The sequence below is a fragment of the Pelecanus crispus genome, chromosome 18 (genome assembly GCF_030463565.1).
Source record: "Pelecanus crispus isolate bPelCri1 chromosome 18, bPelCri1.pri, whole genome shotgun sequence".
Taxonomy (NCBI): Eukaryota; Metazoa; Chordata; class Aves; order Pelecaniformes; family Pelecanidae; genus Pelecanus; species Pelecanus crispus.
The window spans coordinates 8,183,674-8,202,363 of NC_134660.1; the positions used below are offsets into that span (position 1 = coordinate 8,183,674).

The window sequence follows — 18,690 nt, forward strand, 5'->3', positions numbered from 1 at the left end:
CATAGGACATGACAGTGTAGAGGGAGCAGTGCTCTCCGCCCAGCAGCTGGCAGTCCTCCAGCACCCTTGGAAGGAAGACACCGCAGAAGGGCTTTTGGTCTTCAGTCCTTCTGAAGGAGAGTGGCCTCCTTGTGACCTCACCTCCCTTCCACCCCAGAGCAACACCCGTCTCCTGTGCACCTTGGGGAGTGTCCACACAGAGAAGGACTACATGGACGCCAGGCTTGAATGCACCAGAACTTTAATGAGACTAAAGAGGAGACAGACAATTCCTATGAGGCTTGCCTTGAGGGAACCTTGCTGCCACTGCAAACCAAAGCAAACAAAGAAAAGGGAGAGAAAGGCAAGGTCAGTCAGCTATGCTGAAAACAACATCCAAAAGATCAATCCTGTGCCCAGCACCATGTTCTGAGTTCCTCAAGGTGTCTCCCTGGGTTTTTCCCAAGCATCTTTAACAGGGGAGGCACCTTCTGCCACAGTAGCGGTTGGTAATGCAGGAGAGGTCAAAGCCCCCAGAGGAGATGGGCACTCCCTCAGAGCTGAGGATGCTGCCAACAGCAGCAGAGGTGGAAGATCCCACAACGGTGTTCTGCGGGAAGGAGCTGAGGATGGGTCCGGGCAGGGTCACCACCACAGGAGAGGGCTCGATGACGACGGTGGAGTTCTGGCACTGCCTGACACAGGGCTCGTTGCAGCTGTTGGCCAGCGGGGTCGGGCCGCAGGGCTGGCAGGGCAGGCACGGGCTGTAGCAGGACATGTCTCTGGGCTGGAGATGCACCTGGGAGAGAGGGCAGGGGGGAAGCAGAACACAAGGATGGGTGAGAAGCAGCCTGGTTACACAGTGACAAAGGAGGCAAGGTACTACTAAGAAGGGAGCTGGACACTGTGCCAGCAGCCACATGGTCTCCATTGCCCTACAAAGAGCAGCCTGGCCCAGGGACACTCTCTCCTAATTCATGAGCCAAAAGACCCCACAGCTACATCCCAGCCTCTCTCTAACCAGACCTTCTCCCCACTTCTGCTCCTGTGGCAAGATGCTCCAAGCCCCAGCAAAGCACAGAGCCAATATCAGCTGAGAGGTCCATCGAGAAGAGATCCCAATTTGGAAGAGGAGGAGAAGGGGCTTCAGACTCACCTGGTTGCCAAGCAGAAGGAGGCAAGAGAAGTGGATGAGAGAGCAGGCACTTGCGCTGCCTTTTATACCTGCCCTTCATTGCCGCAGGACCAGAGGCACCCGCGGCAGAGGTAGCAATTCTCGGACAAGCTCATCTTGAATGCAAACCAGTGCAGCTAATGACATGGGCTGTGCTTTGGTTTCCTGCACTGATGCCTTTTCATTTCCAGATTTGTGCCATGCCCATTTCCCAATGAAGGCTTCTTCTGAGCACTCGGATGAAAGGCCGCGGCATTTGTAGGACAGGAATGCAGCAGTGCTGGCAGAAGTCTCAGCTCAAGCGCTGGATGGGTCCAGAGCAAGCAGGTGACGTCAGCCTGGGTCACTGCGGTGGGGCTGTTTGCAGTGGTGTTCTCAGGAAGAAGGTCCAGCCACCCTCAGCTGAACACCATGGGCTCCCATGCATGAGGACGTCCTATGTCCTTATCTTTCCCTCCCTCCTCACATCACCCCAATGCTCACTTGTTGTTGCCTCCCCAGGTGTGTGCATTGTGCTCCTAGGTTTTGACCTCATCCTGCCTAACACTGCCCTCAGGAAAAAATTCTGACCTGTTTTGACTCATTCCCTCTCTGTGCAGTCTGTGAGCACACAGGTGATGCCATGGGCATGCCTGGGGCCTTGTTCTTGCCCACAATGCTCTAGCATTGCCACAGTTGTCCCCAGGTGTCCTCAGCATAGCCCATAACTGGTTGTGTTCTTACGTGTGTTCCTGTCCTGTGTGCTTTCGTGTGCAGCTGTGTTTGCATGCATGGACATGGGAGCACAAATTTGTGCATGATTCCATGCAGGTGTGCGTGAGCCTGTGCGTTTGTGTGTTTACTTGCTGGAAGGAAGCTAGATTCCTAGCTGGTGGCAAACCTCATTGCTTTCTCCTGAGGTAATAGGTACTGTGGGCAAGGAAAGGGCAGCAGATGTGTGCACCTAGAGTTTAGGAAGACCTTTGACAGCCTCTCTCGTACCTCCTTTATGACCAAACTGGAGATGAATGGATTCATGAAGATGCTGATAAGGTGGGTGCAACATTGGCTGGAATATCAGGCTCAAAGTGTAGTGCAAAGCCCAGCTACAAGACACTTAGTAGGACCAATACTCTTGAACATTTTCATGAACACCAGGAATAATGGGAAGGATGGCACTTCCTGCAAGTTTAGGGATGACACCCAACCACAGGAAACACACGCTACACTCATCTCTGTTAGCCAACTTGTTCCCAGCAGGTCCAGGAAGTACCTGTTTGAAAGGAAAGAGAGGAGATGGAGTAGGCCCTGGAAGTGCTTTGTGGCAGGAGTAGAGGCAATGAACAGCTGCTGGAACATGGGGAGTTCTGATTAAGAAACAGGCTAAACAGGCAGCTGAAGGGAGGCTCTGCAGCCTGCTCCTTCCCCTGGGCAGGAAATGCGTGGCTGCTCTTTGCAGCCCCTGCGGTGGCAGGCAGCTCTGGGAAGCTGGTGCATGTGGCGGGTGAGGGCCCTGCAGCTGCCGCAGGCTGGAGCGGGCACTGGGCAGGCTTGTTGTTGGTGGGAGAGGACGGGCAGAGTGGGCTTGCAGGAGACAAAGTTGTGCCCGTGCAGAGCCGCTGAGCACTGGGAGCCCGGGCGAGCCCCCGAGCGGCGCCGGCGCAGGGCTCAGCCCCGGGGCGGAGCTGGCGGCGGCGGCGGCGGCGAGGAGAGGAGAGCGAATGGGAGAGGAGAGGAGGGGAGGCGAGGCGAGGCGAGGCGGCGCGGCCGGAGCAGAGAGCCGGGGCTGGCAGCGGGCAGCGAGGGGCGGGCGGCGGAGCGGCGGGATGCGGCGGTGCCGGGGCGCAGGGCTGGCGGGGCTGGCCGCGGTGCTGCTGGGTGCGCGGGGCTGGCGGCGGTGGCGGGGGGGTAGGCTCTGTGCCCGGGCTGCTCCCCAGGGAGCCCAGCGCCAGCTCGGCCCTCTCCTTCTGCACCGTCTCTTTCCCCTCCCGGCCTCTCTGCCCTCTCTGCTCCCCCTTTCCCAGAGCTCTGCAGTCCCCCCTACGTAGCCTCCTTTGTTCCCATCATCTCTACCATCACAACTTGGCTGGCACGTGCGCCCGCTTCTCCGGGCACGCACTCTTGCCTCTGGTAATTCCCCACTTACTGTTGCCCTGATTTCAGCCCTCCTTCACTGCAACACCCTCTCTTGCTGGGTACTACTGTCTACTACTCTACTGTCTCTTCCTCTCTCCATCCGTGCATGCACCCCTCTTCTGACCCATCTCTCCATGCATCTACCATCCCTAACCCCTCTTCCTGCTCTGAGACCCCTCTCTCATCTCTCCCTCTGCTCCCTTCACAGCTGTGGGCACAGGTTTGCTTTCCTGCACTGTGCCATACATCCTCTCATCCCCCCGTGCATTCAGCCTTTATTTCTGTTCTGAATTCAGCCCTCCTTCCTTCACTGGAACACACCCAACTCTCCCGTCACCTCTCCCTCTCGCCGTCCGTCTATCCATCCATGCACCTGACTTTCTTCCCATCTCTGCATGCATCAGTTCCAAATCCCCTGCCAGCCTTTTCCCGTCACTCCACACACCCACACCAGGATCACTCTCCATTTCTGTTGAACAGGCCTCCATCCGTTCCAGTCTGGCTCTGTCTCACTGCCACTCTTCACAACAATTTCTCTGGGAAAATCAGAGCTGGGCGCTCTTTGATGACCTTTGGGCTTCCCTTCTCCTTTCTGTGCAGTGGCTGTGGGCAGAGCCCAGGTGCAGCAGGACCCCTCGGCAGAGACCACCGAGGGCACCAGCATCAGCATCAGCTGCTCACACCCCAACTTACAGACATATGACTATATCTACTGGTACCGTCAGCTCCCGGGCCAAGGCCTCACATTCATCGCATTTGCTAACCAAGGCTCCAAGAATGTGCAGGACCCTCCGGGGCAGCTGTCGGTGGCGGCAGACCGCCGGTCCAGCGCCCTGCGGCTCTCCCGGCCCCGGCGCGGGGACGCGGCGGTGTATTACTGCGGCGTGGGAGGCACGGGGAGAGGAGCCGGGGCTGCGGGCGGGCACGAACCGCGGCGGGCGGGGCCGGGCGTGTGTGTGGGGGGCGGGGGGACAGCCCCGGCCGGGACCGACAGGGGGCGCTGCCGCTCCGCCCGCAGGGGCCACCTCAGCTCTGAGGAGGCAAGGAGGGAGACCAGAGCTCTGCAGCCTCTCACCCATGGGCCACTAGGACACTGGGTGTGGCTCTGAAGTGGGTGAGGCTCAGCTTTGCAAGTGACAAGAAGTGACAAGAGGAACATGAGGACTATGGGTGTTTGAGGGTGGTCCTGCGGGACTAGGCAACACCTCTTCAGGCACCCTTAGGGGAAGGGTCAAAGGTGGGGGCAAAGAGGGCAGTGGGGAGGAGCAAGGGGAGGCAATAGAGAGGAGGAAGCTTAAAAGGAGGCACCTGCACCTAAGCAGGGGCTGGTCAGTGCACTATTTAGATACACTGATAAGATCAACCATGAGCACTCTTCTCTCTGCTTACCAGTCCCAGCTCTCTCAGCCTTTCCTCACAGAAAAGATGCTCCAGCTCATATGTTCTCTTTGTGCCCTTTCATTTGAATCTCTCCATTACTTCTATATCACACTTGTACTGGGGAGTCTAGAACTGGACCCAGTACTCCAAGAGTGACCTCATCAGTGCTGAGTAGAGAAGAATGATCACCTTCCTTGACCTTTTGGCAACACTCCTCCCAATGAAGCGCAGAACACTGTTGGCTTTCTTTGAGGCAAGGGCACATTGCTGGCTCATTTTCAACTCGGTGTCCAGCAGGATAATGCAGGTCTTTTTCTGCAAAGCTGCTTTACAGTTGTGCTGTCCCCAGCACATACTGGTGCATGGGGTTGTTCCTCCCCAGGTGCAGGACTTTGCTCTTCCCCTTGTTGAAATGCATGAGGTTCCTGTCAGCCCATTTCTCCAGCCTGTCCAGGTCCCTCTGGGTGGCAGTGTGATCCTCTGGTGTATCAACCACTCTTCTCAGTTTAGTGTCAGCTGTGAACTTGCTGAAGGAACACTTTGCCCTGTCAGCTAGATCATTAATAAATACGTTGAACAGGATTGGAACAAGTATTGACCCCTGCAGACACCACTAGTTACTGGGCCCCAACTAGTCTTCATTCCACTGATCATTACCCACTGGCTGAAAACTGTTCAGCCAGTTTTCAATCCACCTCACTGTCTGCTCATCCAGCCTGTACATCAACAGCTTCTCTGTAAGGATCCTATGGAAGACAGTGTAGAAAACCGTACTGAAATCAAGGTAGACTATATCCACCACTCTTTTCTTGTCTACCAAGCCAGTCATTTCATCGTCACTGGATATCAGCATCGTCAAGCATGCCTTCCCCTTGGTGAATGCTTCATGACTACACCCAATCACCTCTTGTCCTTTGTGTGCCTGGAAATTGTTTCCAGGATTAGCTGCTCTGTCACTTTCCCAGGGTGTGTATGAGCTCCAGCAGAGCACCTCTCTTTATTGGCTCACCTATGACTTGGGTCATGAAGTTGTTGTCAATGCACTCCAGGAACCTCCTGGCTTGCTTATGTTTGGCTGTGTTGTTCCTCCAGCAGATATTGTGGTGGCAGAAGTCTGCCATAGCGACCAGTGCCTGTGAATGTGAGGCTGCTCCTACCTGTCTGTAGAGGGCCTCATCCACGGCCTCTTCCTGGTCAGGCAGCCTGTAGGAGATATCCATTAAAGCATCACCCTTACCTATCATCTCTTTAACCCTTATCCACAAGCTCTCAGTTGGCTCATGACCCGTCCCCAGGTAGAGCTCCATGCACTCCAACTGACCTCTCACAGAAAGGGCAAGTCCTCCTCCTCGCCTTCTCAACTTGGCTTTCCAAAAGAGCCTGTAATTCTCCATTGCAACACTCCAGTCACCAGAGCCATCCCACCCCATCTCCATGATCCCAGCAACATCACAGCCCTGTGACTGCACACAGATCTCTAACTCCTCGTGTTTATTCCCCATACTGCATGCACTAGGATACAGGCACTTGACAGAGGCACCCCAGCATGCTGACATCCTAGAAAGGGTTTTGGGGATTTCACCACAATGATGCTTTTACAAAGCACTTCCTTGCTTACATGCAACTGCTAGAGCCGAGCCTGCTTCAGCCCTGTTTTCCTGATCTTGTGATCCCTTCCTGGCACATCACCGCCCTTTGCTCATTGGCCACAAGTTACTTTCATTCCTAGTTTAAAACTGTCCTTACCAGGTCACCCATCCTACTGGTAAAGGTAAATTTGGTGGATCCCACCTCTCCTGAGCAGATGCTGCCCTGCAAACAGGGTCCCATGGTTATAGGACCCAAAACCCTGTCGCCAGCTCAAGTTCCACAGCCAGTTATTGACCTGCATTATCAGAGCCCTCCCCCTCATGCTGTCCTGGTTTTGGCTGGGATAGAGTTAATTTTCTTCCTAGTAGCTGGCATAGTTCTGTGTTTTGGATTTAGGATGAGAAGAATGGTGATAACACACTGATGGTTTAGTTGTTGCTAAATACTGCTTATGCTATTCAAGGACTTTTCAGCTTCCCATGCTCTGCCAGGGGCACAAGCAAACTAGAAGGGGGCACAGCCAGGACAGATGACCCAAACTGACCAAAGGGCTATTCCGTAGCATATGACATCATGCTCAGTACATAAACTGGGAGGGGGGTGGCTGGGGAACAGCGATCGCCGCTCGGGAACTGTCTGGGTATCGGTTGGCGGGTGGTGAGCAATTGCATTGTGAATCACTTGCTTTGTATATTATTATTATTATTATTATTACATTACTATTATCATTACTATTTTACATTATTTCAATTATTAAACTGTTCTTATCTCACCCCAGGAGTGTTTCTCACTCTTATTCTTCTGATTCTCTCCCCCATCCCACCGGGGCAGGGGGAGCGAGCGAGCAGCTGTGTGGTGCTGAGTTGCTGGCTGGGGTTAAACCACGACAGTCCTTTTTGGCGCCCAACGTGGGGCGCTAAGGGTTTGAGAGAATAACAGATTAACCAGAGTGTATTATGGCATCTGTTAACGGTTGCTGGTCACAATATTCGTCCATTTGATCTGCGCCATGCTCTTTTCTTGCTGCACATGTTAAAGATTGGTGTTGGGTTTTGCAGTTTGCTGTGCTCTGCAGTGATTAGTGATGTTTTGCCTGGGATATTGTTATTAAAACACTGACCTTGAGCTTTATCTGGTATTTGGGTTTTGTACTGAAGCCTTTGCTGTACTTTGGGTACTACCTCATGGAGACAATTAGCCTATGGAGACAATACCTGTTCCCCTGAGAGGCTTTTTATGGAAGAAATAGAGAAGGGCACCTTCACTACCTTCTTCTATGATGTTTCCTCCCTCATTACAATAACTTTTCAGTATCTTGAACATCCTTGGGTATTTAAGATACATCTATTGGTATTTCTTGGGAATATTGTTTTGGTTTTGACAAAGGTTAGTAAGCAATTTAAGAATATCATCCAGAGATCTGCCCCAAGGCTGGATAGTTATGAGTGGCAGGGTATGTGGGATAGTGTGGGCAAGTACCTAGGGCAGTGGGCACCTCCAGTGTTTTGGAACTTCACCCCTGAACAAGTGCAGAATGCTGAAAAACCAGTGGAGTTTTTGGAAGAAGTATGTTGTCACCCTGGCAACTCCAGAGGCACACAAATCACTGCAAGGTGCTGGGGCCTGGCCCATGCCTCCCGAGCCCTGTTCAACACTATTCAGAACGCTCAAGGGAAAGAGAAGGTCTCTGGATCTGATGACAAAACGACAGGCACTGTGGCCACTCCAACCCCTGCCACAGGCACTGCAGCTACTCCAACCCCAGTGACAGGCACTGTGGCTAAACCAGAGAAACGACCCATGCTGATATCAGTTGCCCCTATACAGAAGAAAGAATACACAGGAAAATCAGTTTGTTTAGTAAGGGATGACGATGAAGCAGGGCCATCACGAGAACCAGAGGAGGAAGAACCCATAAATGGGTAACCACTCGATCCCTATTCCTGAGTGAGCTGCGAGATACGCGAAAAGGTTTCAGTCGTCATCCAGGCGAGCACATCATCACCTGGCTGCTCCGATGCTGGGATAATGGGGCCAATAGCCTGGATTTAGAGGGTAAGGAAGCCAAGCAGCTGGGATCCCTTTCCAGGGAAGGGGGCATTGACAAAGCAATTGGAAAAGGGGCACAGACACTCAGCCTCTGGAGGCGACTTCTGTCAAGTGTGAAGGAAAGGTATCCTTCAAGGAGGATGTTATATACCACCCAAGCAAATGGACCACCGTAGAGAAGGGTATCCAGTGCTTGAGGGAATTAGGCATGCTGGAGATGATTTATAGTGACCTGAACGATGAGCAGTTACCCAAAGATCCAGATGAAGTCAGGTGCACATGACCCATGTGGTGGAAGGTGCTACAGAGCACACCAGCATCGGATGCCAACTCATTGGCAATATTGACCTGGAAAGGTGACGAGGCACCAATGGTGGATGAAGTGGCTGGCCGACTCCAGGAATACAAAGAAAGTATCTCTTCCTCCCTATAGGCCTGTGTCTCGGCTGTAGAGAAACTGTCCCAGAAGGTCCAGCAACTCAGAGACGATCTGTCCTACTCCCCACCTGCACGGACCAGTATCTCAGCCATTAGGACTCAACGTCCTTCTGCTCAATAGAGAGGATATAGAGGATGCACATCATGGGGCACCCTGTGGTTTTACCTGCGTGACCATGGAGAGGACATCAGGAAGTGGGATGGAAAATCCACCTTGACCCTAGAAGCACGGGTGTGTGAGTTGCAAGGAAAAACTATTAGAAAAGGCGGTTCTCCCAGGAAAATTGCAGCTCCAGTTTCCAGTGAGCAGTTCCCCAGACAGAGTAAAATGAAGTGTAATGATGTTACATTGCCACTGAGTACTGCTGTACAGGACATGCTAGAACTTCAATATGAACTGGAGTCAAAGGCAGCTAAGTGGTGTGCCACAGCTGTTTTTCCTAATGCATTTTTCTCAATCCCTTTGGCAGCAGAGTGCAGGCCCCAGTTTGCTTTTACCTGGAGGGGTGTTCAGTACACCTGGAACCGACTGCCCCAGGGGTGGAAGCACAGCCCCACCATTTGCCATGGACTGATCCAGATGGCACTGCAACAGGGTGAAGCTCCAGAACATCTGCAGTGTATTGACGACATCTTTCTGTGGGGCAACACAGCAGAAGAAGTTTTTGAGAAGGGAAAGAAAATAGTCCAAATCCTTCTGAAGGCTGGTTTTGCCATAAAACAGAGTAAGGTCAAGGGACCTGCACAGGAGATCCAGTTTTTAGGAATAGAATGGCAAGATAAACGCCGTCAGATCCCAACTGATATGATCAACAAAATAACAGCTATGTCCGCACCAACCAGCAGAAAGGAAACACAGGCTTAGGCATTCTGGGAGTTTGGAGAATGCATATTCCAAATTACAGTCTGATCGTAAGCCCTCTCTATCAAGTGAAGCAGAAGAAGAACATTTCAAAAGGGGCCCTGAGCAACAACAAGCCTTTGAACAAATTAAACGGGAGACAGTTCATGCAGTAGCCCTTGGGCCACTCCGGGCAGGGCAGGATATTAAAAATGCGCTCTACACTGCAGCCGGGGAGAATGGCCCTACCTGGAGCCTCTTGCAGAAAGCACCAGGGGAGACTCGAGGCTGACCCCAAGGGTTTTGGAGTCAGGGATACAGAGGATCTGAGGCCCGCTATACACCAACTGAGAAAGAGATATTGGCAGCATATGAAGGGGTTTGAGCTGCTTCAGAAGTGGTTGGTACTGAAGCCCAGCTCCTGCTGCCATCCCGACTGCCAGTGCTGGGCTGGATGTTCAAAGGGAGGGTCCCCTCTACACATCATGCAACTGATGCTATGTGGAGTAAGTGGGTTGCGCTAATCACACAACGGGCTCAAATAGGAAACCCCAGTCGCCCAGGAATCTTGGAAGTGATCATGGACTGGCCAGAAGGCAAAAACTTTAGAATGTCACCAGACCAGGAGGTGACACGTGCTGAAGAGGCCCCACCCTATAGTAAACTGTGGGGGTGGTTACAGCAATGGAAGCAGAGCAACTGGCAGCGCAGAGGCAAAACCATCTGAGCTGCCACATTGTGGCAAGATATTGCTGCCCGGGTAGAGAATCTCGTTGTAAAAGGACGTCACGTAGATGCTCACGTACCCAAGAGTCGGTCCACTGAAGAACATCAAAACAACCAACAGGTGGATCAGGCTGCTAAGGTTGAAGTGGCTCAGGTGGATCTGGACTGCCAACATAAGGGAGTGAATTATTTGTAGCTTGGTGGGCCTATGACACCTCAGGCCATCAAGGAAGTGATGCAATATATAGATGGGCTGGTGATCGAGGGGTGGACTTAACTATGGACAGTATTGCACAGGTTATTCATGAATGTGAAACATGCGCTGCAATCAAGCAAGCCAAGCAGTTCAAGCCTCTCTGGTATGGAGGGCTCTGGCTGAAATATAAATATGGGGAGGCCTGGCAGATTGATTCTATCACACTCCCACAAATCCGCCAAGGCAAGCACGGTGTGCTTACAATGGTGGAAGCAACCACTGGATGGCTGGAAACATATCCCGTGCCCCATGCCACCACCCAGAACACCATCCTGGGCCTTGAAAAGCAAGTCCTGCAGTGAAATGGCACCCCAGAAGAAATGGAGTCAGACAACGGGAGTCATTTGTGAAACAGCCTCATAGACAAAGAGCATGGCATTGAGTGGGTATATCACATCCCCTATCATGCACCAGCCTCAGGGAAAATCGAACAATACAATGGACTGTTAAAGCCTACCCTGAGAGCAATGGGTGGTGGGACATTCGAACATTGGGATACACATTTAGCGAAAGCCACCTGGTTAGTCAACACCAGGGGATCTGCCAATCGAGCTGGCCCAGCCCAATCAAAACTTCTACGTACTGTAGAAGGAGATAAAGTCCCTGTAGTGCACATAAAAAATATGCTGGGGAAGACAGTCTGGGTGACCTCCCCCTCTGGCAAAGGCAAACCCATTTGTGGGATTGCTTGTGCTCAAGGTCCTGGGTGCACTTGGTGGGTGATGCAAAAGATGGGGAAGTCCAATGTGCACCTCAAAGGAATTTGATTTTAGGTGAAAATAGCCAATAAACTGAATTGTATGATGTTAGTTGCTATATACTACTGTATGTCATCTCTTTTATGGTTGCTATATGCCACATCAATGGTATTACAGTACGAGTTGCCCAGCTTAACGAACATGAACTTTGATGAAACTGAGCGAAGTGCAGTAGTGTTGGAATGAGAACTGGCTTCAACATGCAACAATCCAACAGCACACACCACCTCTCCTGCTCTGAAAGACTGTGATGACAAATGGAACCCAAAGTCATGGACTAAATGAGCTCAATGGACATTTTAGATGGATGGCCCATAGAGGAAGGGAATGATACCTGTGTGTATGTATCAAGACAGGGAAAGTGGTGGTGATTAATTAGAATGCATTGGGAAAGGTTGGAGCAGTGCATGACATAGATGGTATAGAATAAGGGGTGGATACTGTTACGATCCGATTTGGATGAGAGGAGGGTCCCCTTGCATTCTAACCGGCCGCAGACAAGTCTGGGGGGCTAGGGGCAGCTAGACTGACCTCTCATTTCAGGTTTGATCCCTTCGAGTGAGATTAAGACACAAACGAGATCAGATGTCATAAGTCCACCTGTTTATTAACCACTCGGAGAAGAGAGAAATCAGCGATAGGGAAGGAAGGAAAACAAGAGAGGAAAATTAAGCAAGAGTTCAGGAGAGGAAAGCGCAAACAGTCACCACCATGGATCCGCGGCGTCCTGGGGATCCGTGCTTCTGGGGTCTTCAGTGGTGGGTGAATCACACCAGGGTCTTCATTTGTGAGTGATGACATGGGGGTCTGGGGTGGGGGTCTTTTATAGGCTGCGTGCCTGAGGCAACAACTTCACGCTTGCGCAGAACTCCCTCGTGTCCTGCTTGCCCAGGGTGACAGCATGTATCCCACGCCCCGCTATGCCCAGGGTCTCACCCACTAACCACGTGCACACGCCCAAAGCCAATGTCTGCTCCGAGCAGGCTGTGACCATGGCCTCGCTGCTGTCCTTGTTGCCATGCGAGCAGGTGACACCCCGCACACTTTTCTGCAAGATCCTGCCAGCTTCATGTAGGCAAGCTTTGAGACAAATGTCCAGCCATTTTGCCCCTCACAGATACTGTCCTGGTTTCAGCTGGGATAGAGTTAGTTTTCTTCCTAGTAGCTGGCATAGTTCTGTGTTTTGGATTTAGGATGAGAAGAATGTTGATAACACACTGATGGTTTAGTTGTTGCTAAATACTGCTTATGCTAGTCAAGGACTTTTCAGCTTCCCATGCTCTGCCAGGTAAACAAGAAAACTAGGAGGGGGCAGAGCCAGAATAGTTGATCCAAACTGACCAAAGGGCTATTCCATACCATATGACGTCATGCTCAGTATATAAATTGGGGGGAGTTGGCCAGGGAGCAGCGATCACTGCTTGGGAACTGTCTGGGTATCGGTCGGCGGGTGGTGAGCAATTGCATTTGTATATTATTATTATTATCATCATTATTATATTGTTATTATTATCATTACTATTTTACATTATTTCAATTATTAAACTGTTCTTATCTCAACCCAGGAGTGTTTCTCACTCTTACTCCTCCAGTTCTCTCCTCCATCCCGCCGGGGCAGGGGGAGTGAGCGAGTGGCTGCGTGGTGCTTAGTTGCTGGCTGAGGATAAACCACGACACCAACCTTAACAATTGTGTGATTCTATAATACTTACATCCCTTCAGATGCTGGGAACCCTCCATTCATGCAGCATTGTAGAGACCCAGGTGGATTTTCCCAAGACATGCTTCACAGATCCCATCCAGAAAGAGCTTCTGGTTTGCTCCTATGCTGTGGTGCCTTTTATTTTGTGTAAGGAAAAAAAAAAAAAATCGTATATCTTCTCCTTTACACGCTGGAAGTTTATTTCTGCCATAACACCCACCAGCACACAGCACCAGCTGGCACAGGGCACTCCAGCAGATTCCCTTGTAGCAGCTACTCATGCTAATGTATGGGCTTCTCAAGCCTTTAGTGCAAGGCCCGGTAGAGCAGACACGTCTTGCCCAAGATCACCGACTTCTCAAATAGAATGTCTTCCACAAGGCTCCCAATACACCTCCCCGGTCTGTGCAGTCTCCCTGGGTACCCAAACAACACCACTAACATGTTTAGGGCCATGTATTTCCCCAGAATGCTCCACAGAATCCCTGCTAGGGCTGTCCCCAGGATTTCCCCAGTTGAGTGCACACTCGGTCATGTTTGTGCATGTGTTCTTGTCTGCACTTGTCTGCATTTGTGCAAGTGTTTGTCAGTGCAGATTTTTGCATGATTCTACGCCGGTGTGCATAAGCATGTGCATGTTTGTGTGTCCTTGTGTGTCACTCATCATGAGGAAATTTGCCAGTCACAGCAGGTGCATTCTCCACTGCTCTGTCCATGAGCTCCACAGAACAGATAGAGTCAGAAGGAGCCTGAGTGCAGCTGGACAACAACAAAACGAACCTGGCAGAGAACTGCCCACAACACAGACACTGAAATGCAACCTGCTGTATCTTCAGCCCTCCTTTTCCTGCCCCTACAAAGCTCACACTCCAGTACTGCTGACTTCAGGCCCCAAAAAGGATGGTTTGACACCAGTTTGGATTCTTGGTTGAATTCAATATGACAGTATTTGGAGTGCCTCAACATAGCTGGAAGTCATCTCTCTGTTCCTCACCAGCCCAAGACACAGCTGTTGTCCCAAGCGCTAGAGAGTACAAAAGGATAGGGTTTGCTTTATGAGCTCCTTGTTTGAGGCAAGGGAACATTACTGGCCCATTGTCAACTTGGTGTCCAGCCAGATCACCCAGGTAATTTTCTGCAAAGCTGTTTTACAGCTGGGTTGTCCCCAGCACATACTGGTACATGGAGTTGTTCCTCCCCAGGAGCAGAATTCTGCCTTTGTGTCCAAAGGGGGAAGCACGGGTACCTTGTTGCCCTCCCACAGGCACTGCACCAAACCAGGTCCTTCCTGTTGTGGGTCTCAAGGTGCTCACATCAGTTGGGCAGTCTGTCACAGTCACCTGCACCATCACCTCCTGCACTGAAATCCTTCCTTCTGGTACTGGTCATCTGGGAGCAGTGAGCCCAGGTACCTTCTGGGCACTGACTGGTCCTCCAAGAACAGTGGCTGGTTTGTGCCAGGGATGTTCACCACCTGGGCAGATTTCAGCTCAGGGTCCGTGATTTAAAGGGCCAACATCACCTTGCAACCTTGACTGAAAGAGGAGTACATTGCTGCAGAATTAGATGCACAGCAGGGAAGGCTCCTCTCTCTTTTGTATGCAAAGTACCCACCAAAATGATAAACACAGCAAAGGCTGTGGGTTTGCCAGGAGACTGGAGATAGAGAAAGGTGCTGCCCAGGAGCAGTAGTTCCCAGTGCTAGGGCTGCTCCTTGGCACTTCTCTGCTCACCAGCTCCAAACACTGGGATTTTGCCTCCCTCTCCTGTCCCTGACCCAGTCTCAGTTCCTTTGCTTTCCACTGTGCCAGCAGCAGCTGGGGAGCCCCAAGCGCTGCCCTTATGCCTTGCACAAGTGTAGAGCTGCATTGGGGATGGGGCCACAGATCCCCACACTCCACCACCCCACCAGCCTGCCCTGCCCCAGCCAGCACGGAGCCAACCCATCAGAATCAGGACTCCATCCCCCTATTCTAGGAATTTATATGTTTACCCATTAAAATACCTTTCTTTCCCCCTTACCAGCTTCCTCCCCCTGTCTCTGAGTCCTCATGCATGGAGAAATACTGAACAGCTGCTTCCAAAATAACAGAGGCTAAACTAAGAGAAACCTGAAACCTTTTGAAAAGAACTCTACACCTGTGTTTCCCAGAGCCCTGAACGTTATGAGGAGCCGTTGTGCTTTCAAAAGCCCTCCCACCAACAAAGAGCACATAAAAGCAGATACACTCTACAGCAAGGGAGAGGTGTTACCTTGCAGAGTGAGTCTTATGAAGGGAGAGGGAAATGCAGGGAAAAGTGCAGAAATCCACTGAGACTGTCCACTCTCTGCTGCAAAGACAAGCAAAGGCAAAAGGTGAATGGGCCTCATTCTTGCCCTCCTCACCCCAGAGGTGTGACTACGTTACAAGGTCTCTGGCACACTCTGCAGGATGCAGCCATTTCATTGTGCTGCCAAGAGTGCCTTGTTCTGTAGTGTGCTGAGAGTCTCCGGAGGGACCAGGATTCTGGAGTGAGGAAAAATGATCTTCACCATGGCTGTGCCAGCATGTGTCCTGCTAATCCAGTCAGGTGGGTATATTTGTGCATTTCCTATTGTCTCCCAGTTTTTAGTAGGCTACGCAGAGGTCTGTGCTGACAAGATGATGAGGTCAGGGAGCAATGGAGGGGGGTGATGGAAGTAGATATCTGAACTTTCCTTTTCTCTGGAAAAACAGAAATGTTTGAGGCAAACAGCCTTAAACACAGAGCAAATGAGAGAAGGAAGCAAGCTGCTCCACAGACACATTTCTGCCTGTGTTCCAGGTCTTGTTGGAGGTGACCCCCAGAAGCAATTCTTCTCCGAGGTGACAGCCACAGTTGGGCAGCAAGTGGTTCTACCCTGCCAGTCCACCACGGAGGACAGTGAAGGCACTTTGAATTTCTTCTGGTACCGCCAGCTGCCGGGGGAAACCTTGAAATTTCTCCTGGAAGCATTTAGAGCTTCAGGGAATGACAAGTTCCGCAATGGCCAATTCTCTGTAGTGGTCTATGAAAATAAAACAGCCCCCTTAGAAATAGCGGCTGTCTCTTCCCAGGACACTGCTATTTATTACTGTGCTCTGACACACCACGTTACCCTAAGCCCCATTTCCGCTCGTGCAAAATCTGCATCATCAAGAACAGCACAGGAGGGGTGAGACTCTCCATCTTCCAACTTTGGCAGTGCTTTCATCCCTGAAATGATCCTTTCCTTCTTATATCAACCTTTGCAACATCTCCCATCCCAGTTCCCCCCTACTTTTCCCAAAGACCCCATCTATGCAGAGGTATTCAGACCAGGGACTTAGAAATGCAGGACCACAGGACTGTCTGCAGATGAGCCAAGACATTCGGTGTTCCTCACTTCCTCATACAAAAACCAACACCCCTCAAGGAAACAATCAACACCCCTGGTCATAACCTCCAGTTGCAGCATCAATTCTTACCAGCTCTTAGCTCCTCCAGGAGCTGACACTGCAGAACCCAGTGCTGCTGGGTTGGCAACATCCTGGTCGAGGTCTTGACCCAGCTGTGGGCAAAGCCAGGGAACCCATGTCCGCGCTTTGCTCAGGGGCAGCCCTAGCCCTGGACACAGCTACCCAATGGACCACAGACCTTCATCTTGCTCCTGTTTGCAGAGCAACCAAGGAGCAGGAAACCAGCTTTTACCTTAATCATAGAATCATAGAATGCTTTGGGTTGGAAGGGACCTTTAGAGGTCATCCAGCCCAACCTCCCTGCAGTGAGCAGGGACAGATTTAACCAGATCAGGTTGCTCAGAGCCCCATCCAACCTGACCTGGAATGTTTCTAGGGGTGGGGCCTCCACTGCCTCTCTGGGAAACCTGTTCCAGTGCTTCACCACCCTCATTGTATAAAATTTCTTCCTTATGTCTAGTCTAAATCTACTCTTCTTTAGTTTAAATCCATTATTCCTTGTGCTGTCACAACAGGCATTGCTAAAAAGATTGTCCCCATCTTTTCTATAGGCCCCCTTTAAGTACTGGAAGGCTGCAATAAGGTCTCCTCACAGCCTTCTCTTCTCCAGGATGAACAACCCCAACTCCCTCAGCCTGGCCTCGTAGGAGAGGTGCTTCAGCCCTCGGATTATTTTTGTGGCCCTCCTCTGGACCTGCTCCAACAGGTCCATGTCCTTCTTGTGCTGAGGGCTCCAGAGCTGGATGCAGGGCTCCAGGTGAGGTCTCACCAGAGCAGAGCAGAGAGCCAGAATGACCTCCCTTGATCTGCTGGCCACACTGCTTTTGATGCAGCCCAGGATACGGTTGGCTTTTTGGGCTGCAAGCACACATTGTTGACTCATGTCCAGATTTTCATCCACCAGGACCCCCAAGTCCTTCTCCACAGGGCTGCTCTCAATCCCTTCATCCTCCAGCCTATATTGATATCAGGGGCTGCCCTGTCCCAGGTGCAGGACCTTGCACTTGGCCTTGTTGAACCTCATGAGATTCACAGAGGCCCACCTCTCCAGCTTGTCCAGGTCCCTTTGGATGACATCTACTCCTTCTGGCGTGTCAACCGCACCACTCAGCTTGGTGTCATCTGCAAACTTGCTGAGGGTGCACTCAATCCCACTGTCTATGTCATTGATGAAGATATTAAACAGCACTGGTCCCAGCGCGGACCCCTGAGGGACACCACATGTCATTGGTCTCCGTGTGGACATTGAGCCGTTGACCATGACCCTCTGGATGCGACCGTCCAGCCAATTCCTTATCCACCAAACAGTCCACCCATCAAATCCATATCTCCCCAGTTCAGAGAGAAGGATGTTGTGGGGGACTGTCTCAAAGGCTTCAAAGAAGTCCAGATAGATGACAGCCATTGCTTTTCCCTGGTCCACTGATGCAGTCACTCCTTCATAGAAAGCCACTAGGTTGGGTCAGGCAGGACTTGCCCTTGGTGAAGCCATGCTGGCTGTCTCGAATCACCTCCCTGTGCTCCACGTGCTTTAGCATAGCTTCTAGGAAGATGTGTTCCATGATCTTCCCAGGCACAGAGGTGAGGCTGACAGGGTGAGTTCCCAGGGGACTCCTTTCTTCCCTTCTTAAAAATGGGCACAGCGTTTCCCTTCTTCCAGTCACCAGGGACTTCACCTGACTGCCATGACTTTTCAAATATCATGGAGAGTGGTTTGGCAACTACATCAGCCAATTCCTTCAATGGCTCAGCACTGGGCAGGGTATCCTTCTCTGCGCTGCATATAGTTAAATGAGATCCTCCCACACCCCTGTCAGCATAAAGTCAACTTCTCTGGAAAAAATTACTAAAGAGAAAAAGCTAAAGAAAGCATAGTAAAACTAAGATATACCTAAGTGACTAATAGCATTGCAGCCCATGAGGCAAGAGGCTCTACCTATTAATAAAAGGTATCCCCTAACACTGCCCTGAGATCATCAAATAACAATGATTGATAAAGATGAAGATGAATAAGATGGTGAAGAGGAAGATGACAAAAACGACGACGATGATGATGACAACAATGATGATGATGATGATGGTGATGGGCTTCCCCTGGAGTTGTGCTTGCTGTTTGGTAGCACTGGGGGCCGAAAGGTAATTTGGTTTGGGCAGCCCAGACCTCCTCAGGCAGAACTCAGCTTGGCCTGTTCTCCTCACAGAACAGGCCAGGGAGCCTCCTGCA

General features: G+C 51.3%; 2 protein-coding genes across 2 annotated transcripts in view; one reads left to right on the plus strand and one right to left on the minus strand.

The window, feature by feature from the left end:
- Nucleotides 1-451: 451 nt before the first annotated feature.
- LOC142595255 (feather keratin Cos1-1/Cos1-3/Cos2-1) lies at nt 452-1,174 on the minus strand. The gene is made up of 2 exons (XM_075722990.1): nt 1,136-1,174; nt 452-778 (listed from the first exon to the last, which is right to left on the minus strand). Exon 2 carries the CDS (start codon nt 755-757, stop codon nt 452-454), a length of 306 nt encoding a protein of 101 aa, XP_075579105.1. The 5' UTR covers nt 758-778; nt 1,136-1,174.
- Nucleotides 1,175-2,958: 1,784 nt separating this feature from the next.
- LOC104029752 (T cell receptor alpha chain MC.7.G5-like) overlaps nt 2,959-18,690 on the plus strand; it is a 192,814-nt gene continuing 177,082 nt past the window's right edge. Inside the window, exons 1-2 of the mRNA XM_075722948.1 lie at nt 2,959-3,010; nt 3,869-4,152. Of these exons, the coding sequence (XP_075579063.1) occupies nt 2,959-3,010; nt 3,869-4,152 (336 nt within the window). The remainder of the gene's footprint in view (nt 3,011-3,868; nt 4,153-18,690) is intronic.

Bases quoted from the DNA above. Each gene is read 5' to 3' on its own strand.
- LOC142595255 (XM_075722990.1), bottom strand. From the start codon at position 757: ATGTCCTGCTACAGCCCGTGCCTGCCCTGCCAGCCCTGCGGCCCGACC.